Raw genomic sequence first — 15,607 nt, forward strand, 5'->3', positions numbered from 1 at the left:
CCTGCTCGACTGAGTTTGTAATATAGGGACACAATCATCCTACTGACCTAAGCTTTTAAATTGAAACTTATATAGTATCCAAGCACAGGCCAAGTAGTTCGAATCTCGGCACTCTTCTCTCTAGCTCATTGCTCATGGTGAGGCCACAATAACTGACGCACATAAAATTGGAGCTTTGCCTATTTTATAAACTAAACCGAGTCATACATGTGCAAGGATCGACTTTACTTAAATACGCGATTATAATATGTATTATATATATATATATATGTAATTTCCCTTCATCTATTTGCTTAACTATTTAGGTGGGATTCTCTTGCGTAATTTAACTCAAGTCAGGACTTATAAGAATTTTCACTGCATCTATACACTTTTGTGTGAATTCAGTTTTTTCATTATAGGGTGTGTTTGTTTCGGGAAAAATTTTATAATAAAGAAAAATATTTTTTAAGAAATCGTTTTCTAGGAAAATATTTTCTTCTTTTTAAATTAGAAAATTTATTTTTCAAATTTTAAGCATGCATATATTCTTTGACTGTAAATAGTTTTTTATTGACTGATTAATTTAAGCAAATCAAACACGCATGAAAATTCAGAAAACTAATTCCTGGAAAAAAATTTATTCAAACGAACACCCTTAATTTGAGTCCAATCTTATATTCGACTTGAAATTCTAGAATATCATCAAGCGGGTTTTGGAGTTAGTGAACTTACATACGCAACATTCTCTTGATATCTACAACCAATTTAGTAACTATTTTAGGTCTTTTGCTTGTTATAACCTCCACCAAATCCCGCTTCCCGAATCCAGCAGGTGCGACCGGATCATACGTTATCGATCTAAACTAAGAGTTACGTGACCCCAAAAAGAGAAGTAAAAATAAAATTATCACGACTCTGCAAATGCTTAAATGCTCATGAGACCACTCTTCCCAGAAGGTCGCACCGCCTCCACTCTCTCTCTCTCTCTCTCTCTCTCTCTCTCTCTCTCTCTGAAATGAAAGTCAGTATCCCATTGATTCCAGACTAGAAGTGACAGAGCTGAGACTCCGAGAACTTCAAGCTTCAACATGGATGTGCAACGTGAATTGCGTTCACTTCTGTTCTAAATTTTGAAACTCTCTCTCTTTCTCTCTCGAATTAGTTTGCTTTTTTCTCTTTATCGTGTTTAAGCGGTGAAAAAGATTGGCAAAACCAACAGCAGAAGAAAGAAAGTCGCGAGTGACTGGGGTCCCTTTGTAGGACCAAGTGTTTCAGTTCAAATTTCTTGCCTTTTCTCTTTTTATTTTCTTCGTAAAGAATGGGTCTATGGTTGGTTCTGAACTTGGTTTATAGAATTCAAGAACTCCAAAGGCTAAACGATCTTCAGTTCATCCCTTACTTTTCTGAAAAAATAGAAAGGAAATTTACGTCAAGGGGCAGTGCAGCTTCTCCCCAGTAGTCTGCCAGCATTAATGGCTCCGCCTTATCTTGAGCATGTGTAATATGATAGCATGAGATCTTGTTTCCAAGAATTGTCCTGTGAGAAGATTTAGTTTCGTTCCTCTTTTTTCTTGTTTCCTTTTCTTTCTTTTCTTTGTTTATCGGTATATATTAGTAAGCAATCAGTTGCTACATGCCGTGTCTTTTTCTTCCTCTCCAATTCTTAATTTAGAAATTTATACAAAAGGGAAAGCTTCTTGTGCTTGGAATTTAGTAACTGAGCTCAGCTTTTGGAAGCTACCACTGTTGTTTCTGCTCCATGTATGATAAACCCCACCTGTGTCATCGCCTTTCTGGTACACCATTACACAATTTGAGCGAACAATACGCTATTGTGGTAACTGTGAGAAACATTATTTGCATAGAATGAAGGGCAAAAGAAAGAAGTTTCAGCATGTGCAGGGACACCCTCTTTGTGGACAAAATCAGCAAACTCAAAGGTTGCCTGCTCAATTCGGTTACATCGTTACTGGATTGAAGGTTGACTCCTTCTAGGTTTTTTGCTGGTCTGACATGTAGACATTCTCAAATCCCCCTCCAAAGAGGCAGATACTGCAGCAATAAGAGGCAAAACTGCAACTTAAAGAATTAACTGTCACCTTATTTGATACATTCGAAACTAATAGTAAATGCAAATAAACCTATGCACACTGTTATGCCTTTTGTCCTGATTTTGATGGGATTCTCAGGCTATTATTCTCAGGGCACATAGGAAATAATAAAATTTATCGGACTTGATTAACTTAAGTATATCTCAGTAATAGCAGTGGATAGCATACCTAATATATTGGTTTCTGATCAAGGTACTGAACCGATAGATTTAAACTCAGCATGTTAGAACTATAAGGAACTAAAGGTACAAAGAGGTATATTTGGAGTGATCTTTACCATGACACGTAAATTATCAGTCAAAGCCTTCCCGTTGTCGCGTTACATCTGCCAACAGTCCCTCCAATCGAAAAGAACCAGAGCAAGCAGCTTAATGATGGACTCCGGCTGGGGTTTTAGGGAACAAAAGAATTACACTTTTATGATAATAAACGAACAGGAAATCACGAATAAGATGCTGGCTGCCCCCAAAGCCATCATAAGAAACTGACCACATGTCAAAAACAAGTTTGGAACGCAAACAACTTTTGAGCTCTAAGTTCACTAATTCGAACTAGTTGACCCACTCGATCCCAGATTTTGCTCAGCATAGCGAGGCCACACTATGCCATTCCTGATTACTCCATACTCCACAATCTACACCAAAGCTCTATTTTTTCATCAAAGAAGCTACTGAATCCCAGGCACTTCTACCGTATATGGCATGAACCGTACAACATTACTAGGTGCCCTTATTAAGCACAAGAACCTCCTAACACAATCTTAAAATTGCCGTACGACAGTTACGCAGCTAGCCGTAAACAAGTCTATATACCTCAGAAATCCCACTGAGTCAGCCACCCCTTCGAATTCTCCATTGCCATAGTGGTCAAAGAAGCACAATTCATTTAAATAAAAGCTATGGCGGGCGCATGTATTGAGTCTCAAGTCAACGACAGAACGTGCAAACCGAATGCAAAGTCATGGGCTTGAGGAAACCACTTACCTCTTCTTACCCGCTAATTTTCTGGGCAAAAAAAAAAAAAAAAAAAGAGAGAAATTTGAAATCAAATGCATCATCATTAAAAAAACCCAGAAGGGAAAAAGTCAAATGAACTCCATAGGAAACGGTGACCAAAGCAAGCAATGCAGAAGAATCGGAGAATCCAAAGAACCTGGACAAGCTCGACCCGTCACGAGCCGAAACGGGCGCCTCCGCAGCTCGGCGATTCATTTCCCTTCTTCCCCCGAGAAGATTCAGAGAGCTGGGGAGACTGTTGCTGTAAAATCAGGGTTTAAGGAGCGTGGGTTTATGTAGAAACCTGGGATTACGCTCTGCGACAGCGCGAACTCGAAAGATGCCGCGGCGTCCCGGGGATGGAAATTGCTGGGAAGATTCGTGTGTTGGCGCGACTACCGTGTTGATTCGGCCCCGCGCAGAGGAGGAGATTCGATCCGATGCGCCTGACCGCAAGCTTCATCGAGCATGTGGTACAACGAACGATTGGAAAAATCCGAAATTTTGCTCCATGGGGTGGGGTGGGATGGGAGCTTCCTCGGTCGCACGACATATATACGTTCGCAAGAATGAAACTCAAAGAAATTGACGAAGCCCGCACAAGCGGAGAAGCATGTGGTTTAATTCGATGCAAAGCAGATAACCTTAAGTTTGACATACCGCGAATCCTCTTGTATAGTTTGGGAAGAGATTTTGATTGATCAAAAAGAAGAATCTATTTCAACCAATATGCCTTTAGGCATGGCCATACAGGGTGGACAATTAGCTAGAGCAGCGGGTGCTGTGGTGAAACTGATTGCAAAAGAGGGGAAGTCGGCCACATTAAAATTACCTTTTGGAGAGGTCTATTTGATATCAAAAAACTACTTAGCAACAGTTGAAAAATAGAATGTAGCCGCTCATTAGTAAAAGGCATATATAAAGGGCACTTCGAGTTATACGCATCAAAAAATCGTTGTAATGTTCTAAATTCAATTTATTCTTGAGTCAAGTTATGAGAAGGTATTCTGTTACCAATTTGTTAGTCTTACACTTATGGTTGCCGAGCTGTCTATGACAAGATCCAGACGCGAAGTTGGTTTGGAATTGAGGAAGTTGATCTATAAAAATACCATTTGACAATTTGGAGATTGCCCATGATGTATTCGGACATGCAAAGGGGCTAAGCATGAGTAAGCACACAGTTGAGGGCGAAGGCCCAAAAAAGTTTGATTAGAGCAACCCGACTAACTCATTGGCTGGTGCCAAGAAGACAGCGAACTCCTCCTCGTCCACGAGTCCACGTCGCAAGGCAGCTCGGATCATCAATTGCCCAAAGGCAGGACCGAATTGACATGGGAAATGAGGTACAACATCGCTCAGGGCTTGGTCTCGGCACTGCTCTACTTGGACATGGCGTTGGAACAATGCATGACAGGTTGGGCTGGCAAAATGAGTCATTGACCCATGTTTTAATTCATATTCATTTTGCTGGGTCAAATAGGGTCATTTAAAATCTAACATATGGGTTTACTAAAACAAAGCTCAACTTTTGATGGGTCTTTAATGGGTCTGCTCAAAGCCCAGCTTCAACCCATTTGCTTTTTACAATCTATTTCAGTCTCGTGCCGCTCATCCCCCTTCAGTGCTCCGCGGCACGGCATTCTCCTCCTCCTCCGGCCCTGGAGTAATCGCCTTATCGAGCAGTGTGACGAAAATGAAAGCACGAACAAGAGCTCAAATTCATTACGCTGTCGTCATGAACAGATCGAAAACAAGCTCGAAACGAAAGTAGGAAATCAGATGCGACCTGAGAATCTAAGAAAATGCATAGGCACCGATTAGGGCTAGCTCACGAGTTGCAAAAAAGCTTTACTTGGAAGAGCAAATAGGATTTCGCGGTGTGTTTGGCTCAACTTTTCTAAAAGGCTTTCAGCCTTTAAAGTCCATGCTTTATGAGTGTTTGGCAAGCCTTTCAAAGTGGCTTTTGGCTAAATGTTTGGCCTTGAGAAAGCCAAACACAAAGCAAGTAGAGGCTAGCCTTGGGTAGGATGCTATTTCTAGACTTTGTTCTTCTCATCTTACACTCATTAGCTTTTTTATATTCCCATCTTACCCTCACTATTTTTAGAATTAGTGGTTGGTCATCAGCACCAATGATGCGTGACACCAATGGTGGCGCCTAGGCTTTCTGGCGACTCTAGACCTTGTCGCCTAGGGTCACCCAACCTCGATGAGGGCCGCGACCTTAAGCGATGATAGCCGGCAAAATTGCAAAATTTTTAGGGATTACTATACCATAAAAAAGTTGTCGCATTACTATACCATCCATTATTTTTAGGGTTTGGAATTGAGTAGTCTAACTTACGTATTGCGTGCATTTGGGTCATTGGACATTTCATATGTGCAATTCATTTATCGTAGATATAAATTTTGTGTCATCCTTCCTTGACGGATGATTGCCAATTCCCATAAAAGTAACGTTACGGACTCCATTTTATTGGAAATATTAAAGGATAATGAAGTCGCAATCACTCGAATTCTTTGCCCGTTTTACAATTGAGCATCTCACCTCTTTTTTTTTTCTTCTTTTTTTTTTTGTGCAATTATCTCAACTTTCTATATATGTGTCATCAGAGATGTCCCTTACAATTAAGGACGGAATGTCAATGTGGATATTAACAGTAACCCCGTTATATGGCCATTAATTATTAATATTGACGTCCAATGTAGCCTTATTAAAACGAGATAGCGTATTTCTTGCTAAATAAGCAAGTCAGGTCACCGATTTTGCTTAATGCGTGCCGAGTAAACGAGTTATGCCAGCAATACATGACATGTGAATTAATTTAACAAAAGCCTCACGTTGAGCCATATTTAAAAGATTGAGATACTTGCTCGAACAGAAAATAGTAAGTAGACAATCGACTTTAGAATGGAGCAAAAATCATTATTACCCAGCATTTGGTTTAATTCCGACCTTTGAAAGATTTTAATACAATAGCTCATTTTGGTAATTGCTTATTTTGCTGTCGTTCATCTCCTTCGTAAGAGTAAAATTCCAACTGCAATCTGAGACTCCTCTTGCAATGATCAAGTCTAAATAAATATTTTAAGTACCGATTAACTACAACATTACTACCAGTAGTGAATGAGAAATGCGAGAGTACAACAGCTTTTCGAGAATCATTCGAGAGTCACCTCTCTCGGCGATTTTCATACACATCATACTTAAATAGACACCAGTTCCGAACAAAATAAAACTAGACATCGTTGAGGCACTATATTTTACATTTTCTTACAGAGCGAGGCATTTGCTTAAACGCATCCAGACGAGACGAGATCTTGGGGTCGATTACCTAGGCTCCTGCGTGGAGAGTTTGGGAGGCTTTTTCTTGAAGTTCAAAACGTCCATTGCCTCTTCAATCGTCGGCCGAGACGCAGCAATGGGGTGAGTACACCACAGCCCCACAATCAACAAGGCCTCCGCCTGTTTCTTGTCAAAATCCTTGCAGAGCCCCGTGTCCACCACTTCGAGAAATTTCTTGCGCCAGCGCAAGCTAAATTGCCCGCGCCCGGCCAAGCTCGGGCTCCCATAATGCTCCCAAACCCACTGGACAAGGTTTAGGCCTCGTTCTCTTAGTTCCGAGTCCAAGACGCATTTCCAGCAAACTATTTCTAAAAGAACGACTCCAAAACTAAAGACATCAGATTCTTTACTTGCCTCACCCTTTTGGACGTACTCTGGAGCCATATAACCAATTGTTTCTACCGCTTCGGTTGCTTCTGGCCCTCTGGTGCGGTCAACTGGCCTAGCTGTGCTGAAATCTCCCAATTTGGCCTCGAAATTTTCATTAAGCATGATGTTGTTGGATTTGATATCCCTGTGGATCATGCATTGATTGCCTCCTTTCTGCAGGTAGTGCACCGCCGAGCCTAATCCTAGAGCGATGTTGTACCTCTTCTCCCACGGCAACAGGGGTCTATCTTTAAACAGATGATCCCCCAAGCTACCTTGACTCATAAATTCGTAAACCAGGGCGAACTTATCTTTCTTGTGACAACAGCCTATAAGTGCCACCAAGTTTCTGTGCCTAAGTTGGCTTAATGACTTCACCTCTGCTATATAGTCCTTTATCCCTCGGTCTGAACCAGATTTTAGTATCTTTACAGCGACCCGTGCGCCAGTGACTTCCATGTTCCTTCGTACACAATCCCGAAACTTCCTTCTCCCGAAATCTGGCAGGTGCTAAATCACTGGTCATGATCATCAACTCTTCCCAGGAGAACTCCTTGAGTATAGTGAAATTTTTAACTCTTTGGTTAAATTCGCGCTAAGGTTGCCTTCTTCTCCACCTCTCTCTGTCTCTGGAGTGGAGACTTCTGACCTATAATTTAGCCAATCAACAATGATCGCCACCAATACAACGACACCGCCCATTACTATGAGCTGCCACTTCAACCAAGAGTCGGTAGCCTTTTCCACCTGGTGCTGTGAACCAGAGATTGGTTCGGATATCAGGACCAAGCGATGCCCTTTGACACAAGCACCCACCATCTTTAGCATAGATGCCCCTGAGCTGTATGGGCAGTAGTGATGAAAGGTTTTCGTTAATGTGATTCCCATCAGCAGCCCTACAGACCAAGCTCAAACATTCCGTGCGCTGGTCGTAAATTATACTACAAGATGACCGTCCTTCATGACTTTCTTGATCGCCGTTGGGACATCAACCCCGACGTTCGGATGTATAAGAACAAATGGAACAACCACACCCGACATATTACTGTGATGGTTAACGTTGACTGCAAGACAACTGCTGTCGGGAAAAGCTGGATGGCCCAGAGTATGGCAAGGGGAGTTCGCATCGACTTTTTGTGTATCTTCCTTCGGTTGAAGGTTGGTAAAGCGGTCAAAGCAAAACGTGAAGCTATCGAGGGCATATATTGGACTGTCGTTCTTCCGTCCAAAGTAAAGCGCAACCTTAAGGACTGAAAAATCAGCAAGTGAGGGCTGAAGGATCACCGCTCGGTCGCTGATGCCGTCGAGTCTTCCATTCGGCTGGCTCGGGCTGAAGTAAAAAGGTCGCTCAGAAGCCCATCCCCGAAGGCCTAAGTGAAAGTTGGTTTCAAAAACATTTATTTACACGATACATGGATCGGCAAAGTGTAGAGCGGAAGCTGAAAGGGGCTTGAGCAGAGAGATCGTCAAGACTAGCAGAACTAATGCGGATGTGGGACGTTGACGCTGATCTTTATGTCTTCCAGAGCTTCTCATGTCGGATGTTTTTAATTTCTGGCAGATCTGACAATCGCCTGCAAACTCAAAGCGCCGTGCGGAGCCACGCGGGCAGGTTAACGTCTTCATCGTTCTCAGCGCTCAGCTCCGAAAAAGTGGTGAAAGAGATGATCGATGCGGTGCGCCAGAATCACATAACGAATAGAAAACTGCACTCACCGCCGTTTCAGTCCTTTGTTGTCGAGATCAAGCTCAGCCGCCGAACTTGGGCCTCAGATTCTGGATCTAGGGTCGAGCAAGCCCAAGATTTGTGATCCAGAGCTCAGCTTGACCTTGAATCTGAGATGATTTGAGGTCGATCACGGTCAGCCTAGGCAACGAGCGAGGCGGAGGTGGAGGCGTGGTCCGTCGACACGGCATAGGTTTCTAACCAAGTTGTAGCGAAGGGGAAAGAAGAAAGAAAGCAACTAGTAAAGAAGAAATTTTTTTTTTATATTGTGTTTTGTCTCTCATAGAATATAACCGAATTTCTTCCTGTGAAACGACAAAATAAGTTTAGGACAGACTTCATGTTACCTATGGTCGATCTCTTTATCGATGCCATTGTTTATTATCTGTTTGATTAATGACAAAAAGGGAGGGAGTTGAGTTCTAGATACTCAAAAGATAATAAAAACTAAGGGACACGAAAAAAACAGTTGCCTAGTAAAAGCAAAACTAATGCCCAAGAAAAAAAAAAATGCAAAGAAGAGCGAAATCAATGGCCATGCAAAAGACCATCAAGAAAAGCCTAACATTTTTAATTATCCGAGCTGCATTTCTCAAAGGATCCTACTAAGCTGGAAAAGAATGAGAAGTTTAGAAAGCATACACAAAACACTGAGAGACTTTGCCCAACACACTATATCTTCCTTGCTTTTTATAGACATTAGGAGGTCACACACAAACAAACAAGAACTAGAGAAGGAAAAAGAGTGGGCCAGGGCAGGTAAGGTTAGGGTTGGTGGCACCCGGGAAGGCGGGATTTTTGACTTGTGCTACTAGTTTAAAGTTTTGGTTTGACTGATGGTACCAAAGCGATAAATATTATCTTCACCTAAAGATTCGTGAAATTTTCTCATATTTCACTTTAGAAATTAAGATTTATGAAATATTTTATCTCTCTATTTAGGCTATGGTTCTTCATTCGCTATTACCCGTGGTCTGTCTGACACGGCGGTGATGGTGGAAGGGTGTTGGAGTGAAAAGGGGGAAGAAGAAAAATCAAAGGAAAGAAGAAAAGAAGGGAAGAGAGAGGGGCGACGTGATGTGAGTTGCGGGAGGGTGGTCCCGGGGTCGGTGAATGGAGAGGGATTTTCAAACCAAGGCGGGATTTTCAAGCTCAGGCGGGGTGGATGGTCCCGGATTTGGTGAATGGAGTGGGGTTTTCACATGAAATTCCACTCCTAAGCACCATTTTCTCCGCCGGCGAGGTTTAATTAATGCGAAAGCGACTCAAAACGCGTAAAAAAGTCTTTACGTGCATTTCTTATCGATGACCACACATGTTGATTGTAAGATATTGCCAACAGGAGCTTAACACTTTGAAGATGCAATTGCCAAAAATTCATAGAGAAACTGGACGCATTAAGGAAATATTGTTTTCAATTCAAATTCGATGTAGCCGCTCATTAGTAAAAGGCGTATATAAAGGGTACTTCGAGTTATATGCATCAAAAAATCGTTGTAATGCTCTAAATTCAATTTATTCTTGAGTCAAGTTATGAGAAGGTATTCTGTTACCAATTTGTTAGTCTTGCACTTATGGTTGCTGAGCTGACTGTGACAAGATCCAGACATGAAGTTAGTTTGGAATTGAGGAAGTTGATCTATAAAATACCATTTGACAATTTAGAGATTGCCCATGATGCATTTGGACATGCAAATGGGCTAACCATGAATAAGCACACAGTTGAGGGCAAAGGCCCAAAAAAGTTTGATTAGAGCAATCCGACTAACTCATTGGCTGGTGCCAAGAAGACAGCGTCGCAAGGCAGCTCGGATCATCAATTGCCCAAAGGCAGGACCGAATTGACATGGGAAATGAGGTACAACATCTCTCAGGGCTTGGTCTCGGCACTGCTCTACCTCTACTTGGACATGGCGTTGGAACAATGCATGACAGGTTGGGCTGGCAAAATGAGTCATTGACCCATGTTTTAATTCATATTCATTTTGCTGGGTCAAATAGGGTCATTTAAAATTTAACATATGGGTTTACTAAAACAAAGCTCAACTTTTGATGGGTCTTTAATGGGTCTGCTCAAAACCCAGCTTCAACCCATTTGCTTTTTACGATCTCTTTCAGTCTCGGGCCACTCATCCCCTTCAGTGCTCCCCGGCATTGGCATTCTCCTTCTCCTCCGGCTCTGGATTAGTCGCCTTATCGAACAGTGTGACAAAAATGAAAGCACGAACAAGAGGTCGAATTCATTACCTTGTCGTCATGAACAGATCGAAAACAAGCTCGAATTCAGGTCCCCAAACGAAAGTAGGAAATCGGATGCCACCCGAGAATCTAAGAAAATGCACAGGGACCGATTAGGGCTAGCTCGCGGAGTTGCAAAAAAGCTTTACTTGGAAGAACGAATCGGATTTCATGATGTATTTGATTCAACTTTTCTAAGGAGCTTTGGACGCGACTTTTCTAAGAAACTTTCGGCCTCCAAAGCTCCTTAAGAAAATGCTTAGGTGTTTGGCAAGCCTTTCAAAATAGCTTTCGGTTAATTACTAGTATTGAGAAAGCGAAACGCAAATCAAGTAGAGACCAGTTTTGGGTAGAATGCTATTTCTAGACATTTTTCTTCTCATCTTACACTCACTAGCTTTCTTATATTCCCATCTCACCCTCACTATTTTTAGGATTAGTGGCTGGTTGCCCGCACCGATGACACGCGACATTGACGATGGCGCCTAGGTTTGCTGGCAACCCCAAGCCTTGTTGTCTAGGGTCACCCAACCCCGGTGAGGGCCGTGACCTCAGGTGATGACAACTAACAATTTATTTAGGGATTAGCATACCATCAAAAAATTGACACATTACTATACCATCCATTATTTTTAGGGTTTGGAATTGAGTAGTCTAACTTACATATTGTGTGCATTCGGGTCATTCGACATTTCACATGTGCAATTCATTTGTAGTAGATATAAGTTTTATGTCATCCTTCCTTGACAGATGATCGCCAATTCCTGCGGACTCCATTTTATTGAAACATTAAGGGATAATGAAGTCACAATCACTCGAATTCTTTACCTGTTTTACAATTGAGTATCTCAACTCTTTTTTTTTTTTTTTTTTTCTGTGCAATTAAATATCTCAACTTTCTAAATATGTATCATTAGAGATGTCCCTAACAATTAAGAATGGAAAATGTCAACATGAATATTAGCACTAACGCCGTTAAATAGCCATTAATCATCAATATTGACGTTCATTGTAGCCTTATAAAAACGAGATACCATATTTTTTGCTAGGGTAAGCAAGTCAGGTCACTGATTTTGCTTAACGTGGGCTGAGTAAACGAGTTACATTTAACAGAAGCCTCGCATTGAGCCAAATTTAAAAGATCGAGATACTTGATTGAACAGAAAATAATAAGTAGACAGTCGACTTTCGAATGGAGCAAAAATTATTACCGGGCATTTGGTTTAGTTCTGACCTTTGAAAGATTCCCATGCAGCAGCTCATTTTGGTAATTGCTTATTTTGCTGTAGCACTTCATCTCCTTCGTAACAGTAAAATTCCAATTCCAACCCGAGACTCCTCTTGAAATGATCAAGACTAAATAAATATTTTAAGTACCGCACAACACTACCAGTAGCGAATGAGAAAGGCGAGAGTAAACAGCTTTGCGAGAATCACCTCTCTCTCGGTGATTTTCATTCACATCACAGTTAAATAGACATCAGTTCCGAACAAAATAAAACTAGACATCATTGAGGCACTATATAAACAATTTTTAACGGAGCAAGGCATTACTCAAACGCATCTAGACGAGACGAGACCTTCGGGTCAATTAACGTTGAACCTTGGCATCTTCGGGGGGAGTTTTGGAGGCTCTGCCTTCAAGTTCAAAACGGCCATTGCCTCTTCAATCGACGGCCGAGACGCAGCAATGGGGTGAGCACACCACAGCCCCACAATCAACAAGGCCTCCGCCCGTTTCTTGTCAAAATCCTTGCCGAGCCTCGGGTCCACCACTTCGAGAAACTTGTTGCGCCAGCGCCAGCTCAATTCCCCGCGCCCACCCAAGCTCAGGCTCCCATAACGCTTCCAAACCCACTGGACAAGGTTTAGGCCTCGTTCTCCTAGTTCCGAGTCGAAGACCCTTCTCCCGCAAACTATTTCCAAAAGAACGACTCCAAAACTATAGACATCAGATTCCCTACTTGCCACACCCATCTGGTGGTACTCCGGAGCCAAGTAACCTAGTGTTCCTTTCACTTGGGTTGTGTTTGGACCTCTAGCATGGTTGACTAGCTTAGCCAAGCCGAAATCTCCCAATTTGGCCACGACCTCTTCATCGAGCATAATATTGCTGGATTTGATATCTCTATGGATCACGCATTGATGAAAAAGTTTCTGCAGGTAGTGCAACGCCGAGGCTAATCCCAGAGCAATGTTGTACCTCCTCTCCCATGTTAGCAGGGTTCTGTTCTTAAATAAGTGATCCTCCAGGCTACCTCCTGTCATAAATTCGTAAACTAGGACAAATTCACTCGCCTTGTGACAATAGCCTATAAGTTGCACCACGTTTCTATGCCTAAGTTGACTTAATGACTTCACCTCAGATATATACTCCTTTACCCCCTGGCGTGAACCAAATTTTATTTTTTTTACAGCAACCACGGTGCGAGCGCCTCCCATGTACCCTTTGTACACGGCCCCGAAACCCCCTTCTCCCAGAATCCTGTTACGTGCAAAAGAATCGGTCGCGATCATCAAGTCTTCATAGGAGAACTTCTTGGTTCCACTCAACTTTTCAAACTCTTCGGTTAAATTCTCGCCACGGTTGCCTTCTTCTCCACCTCTCTCTCTGTCTGGACTGGAGACTTCTGACCTATAATTTACCCAAGCAACAATGATCGCCACCAATACAACGACACCGCCCATTACTATGAACAGCCACTTCAACCAAGAGTCGGTAGCCTTTTCCACCTGGAGCTGTGAACCGGAGACTAATCCCGATATCTGGACAACGCGATGCCCAAGTGCAGATTCAGGGGAAGCTATGACACAAACACCCACCGTCTTTTGCATAGATGCCCCTGAGCTGAATGGGCAGTAGTGATGACGGATTTCGTTACCGGAAGTCCCATCAGCAACCCTCGAGACCACGCCCGAACATTTCGTGTACGGGTCGTACATTATACTGGAAGATGACCCGTCCTTCGTGACTTTCTCGATCGCCGTTTGGACATCAGCCCCGAAGCCGACGTCGATCACTTGCATAAAAAATAATGGAGCAACCATACCCGACGTATTACTGTGACAGTTAATGTTAACTGCAAAACAATCGCTGTCGGGACAAGCTAGATGACCGAAGTTCGCATTGAATTTTAGTGTATCTTCCTTCGGTTGAAGGTTGGTACGGCGGCCAGTGAAAATCGTGAAGCCAATGATGACATTTGTTAGAATGTCGTTCTTCCATTCTAAAGAAAACGCAACCATACGGGCTAGAGGAACAGCAAGTGAGGCGAGTTTGTTGCCGAAAGGGTTTCTCTGTTGACAGTCGGGCCTGGCAATGGAGTGGCTAGTCCAATTCACAGCATCTACCGTCGCCTTGTCCCAAAAATGCACTTCGCCGGAATACGTAGCTGGGCCGCCGATGCCGTCGAGTCTTCCATTCGGCTGGCTCAGGCTGAGGTAAGGAGGTCGCTCAGAAGCATTCCCCTGAAGGGCTAAGCGATTGTAGGTCGCAAAGCCATATGGCAACATGATACGTGGATTGGCAAAGGGTAGAGTGGAAGCTGAAAAGGGCTTGAGCAGAGAGATCGTCAAGACTAGTAGAATTAATGCAGGTGTGGGTGGTTGAGGCTGATCTTTATCTCTTCCAAAGCTTCTCATGTCGGATGTTTTTAACTTCTGGCGGATCCGACGACCGCCTGCAAACTCAAAGCGCCGTGCGAAGCCACGCGGGCAGGTTAACGTCTTCATCTTTCTCAGCGCTCAGCTCCGAAAAAGTGGTGAAAGAGATGATCGATGCGGTGCGCCACAATCAAATAACGAATAGAAAACTGCACTCACCGCCGTTTCAGTCCTTTGTCGTCGAGATCGAGCTCGGTCGCCGAACTGGGGCCTCAGATTCTGGATCTAGGGTCGAGCGGTCGAGCTAGCCCAAGATTTATGATCCAGAGCACGGCTCGACCTTGAATATGAGATGATTCGAGGTCGATTAGGGTCGGCCTAGGCAACGAACGAGGCGGAGGCGTGGTGCGTCGACACGGCGTAGGGTTTCTACCAAGTTGTAGCGAAGGGGGGAAGAAGAAAGAAAGCAAAGAGCAAAGAAGAAGAGAAGGAACGACACAGGGCCGAGGCAGGTAAGGTGGGGTGGTTCCCGGGAAGGCGGGATTTTCAACGCGTGCTACTAGTTTAAAGTTTTAGTTTGATTAACGCTACCAAAGTGATAAGTCAAACGTCAACAACGCGGAATCAGAGAGATGACGCGGAATCAAAACATATAAACATATACTACTTCATCCAACCTACCACTTTACTTGCATAAATATTATCTTCTCCTAAATTTCGTCGAATTTCCTCATATTTCACTTTAGAATCTAAGATTTATGAATTATTTTGTCTCTATTTTTAAGCTATGTTCTTCATTCACTATTATGAAGTGTACCATCCCTATGAAGTGCACTATCCCTAGCATTTTTACTTCTTAAATTCAATTAATATTTTCATTTCCATGTTGGTGACATCTTACAAATTAATCTTGGTACGCGACAAAAAATCTAATACTGATATGAAAGGTTGTTCTGCTTTAGCTTTTGTTTACTATCGTGCTAAATGATTAGATTTTGGATATTATCATTTTTGTGGTTTTACAGTAGAAGGGGCATTCTTGACAATTGATATCCTAATTGCCAAAATTCCGCACTTGGAATGTGTGGTCAGCGTTTCTCCCTCACTTAATGGCACCGTCTTGGTGGCATGGCTCGAATAATTAACGGATGCAAACGTCTGATATGGGTAGGATTTATCAGACAACGAAGTTTAGGGATCGCCCATGATGCTTACGGACATGCAAAGAGGGTCA

General features: G+C 42.8%; 2 protein-coding genes and 1 long non-coding RNA gene across 4 annotated transcripts; all 3 read right to left on the reverse strand.

Moving 5' to 3' along the window:
- Positions 1-1,450: 1,450 nt before the first annotated feature.
- Positions 1,451-3,590, reverse strand: LOC120293407. 2 transcript variants are annotated; one of them, XR_005551166.1, is made up of 4 exons: positions 3,246-3,590; positions 3,077-3,097; positions 2,371-2,478; positions 1,451-2,055 (listed from the first exon to the last, which is right to left on the reverse strand). It is a non-coding gene; the product is annotated as an uncharacterized LOC120293407 (long non-coding RNA). The 2 variants fall into 2 exon arrangements; XR_005551165.1 differs by lacking the exon at positions 3,077-3,097.
- Positions 3,591-6,422: 2,832 nt separating this feature from the next.
- LOC120293580 (L-type lectin-domain containing receptor kinase IX.1-like) lies at positions 6,423-7,625 on the reverse strand. Its single transcript, XM_039313266.1, has 2 exons — positions 7,424-7,625; positions 6,423-7,306 (listed from the first exon to the last, which is right to left on the reverse strand). The coding sequence occupies exons 1-2, from the start codon at positions 7,623-7,625 to the stop codon at positions 6,423-6,425; spliced, it is 1,086 nt and encodes a 361-aa protein (XP_039169200.1).
- A 4,732-nt stretch (positions 7,626-12,357) lies between these two features.
- LOC120293581 (L-type lectin-domain containing receptor kinase IX.1-like) lies at positions 12,358-14,412 on the reverse strand. Its single transcript, XM_039313267.1, has one exon. It carries the CDS (start codon positions 14,410-14,412, stop codon positions 12,358-12,360), a length of 2,055 nt encoding a protein of 684 aa, XP_039169201.1.
- Positions 14,413-15,607: the final 1,195 nt, after the last annotated feature.

This window comes from Eucalyptus grandis, chromosome 5 (assembly GCF_016545825.1).
Source record: "Eucalyptus grandis isolate ANBG69807.140 chromosome 5, ASM1654582v1, whole genome shotgun sequence".
NCBI lineage: Eukaryota > Viridiplantae > Streptophyta > Magnoliopsida > Myrtales > Myrtaceae > Eucalyptus > Eucalyptus grandis.

What these genes read in the sequence shown, in the direction of transcription:
- LOC120293581 (XM_039313267.1), bottom strand. Translation starts at nt 14,412, where the DNA reads ATGAGAAGCTTTGGAAGAGATAAAGATCAGCCTCAACCACCCACACCT.
- LOC120293580 (XM_039313266.1), bottom strand. Translation starts at nt 7,625, where the DNA reads ATGGTGGGTGCTTGTGTCAAAGGGCATCGCTTGGTCCTGATATCCGAA. An exon ending in CACTCCAGAGACAGAGAGAG is followed by an intron (nt 7,307 to 7,423) that starts GTGGAGAAGAAG and finishes AGCACCTGCCAG; the next exon opens with ATTTCGGGAGAAGGAAGTTT.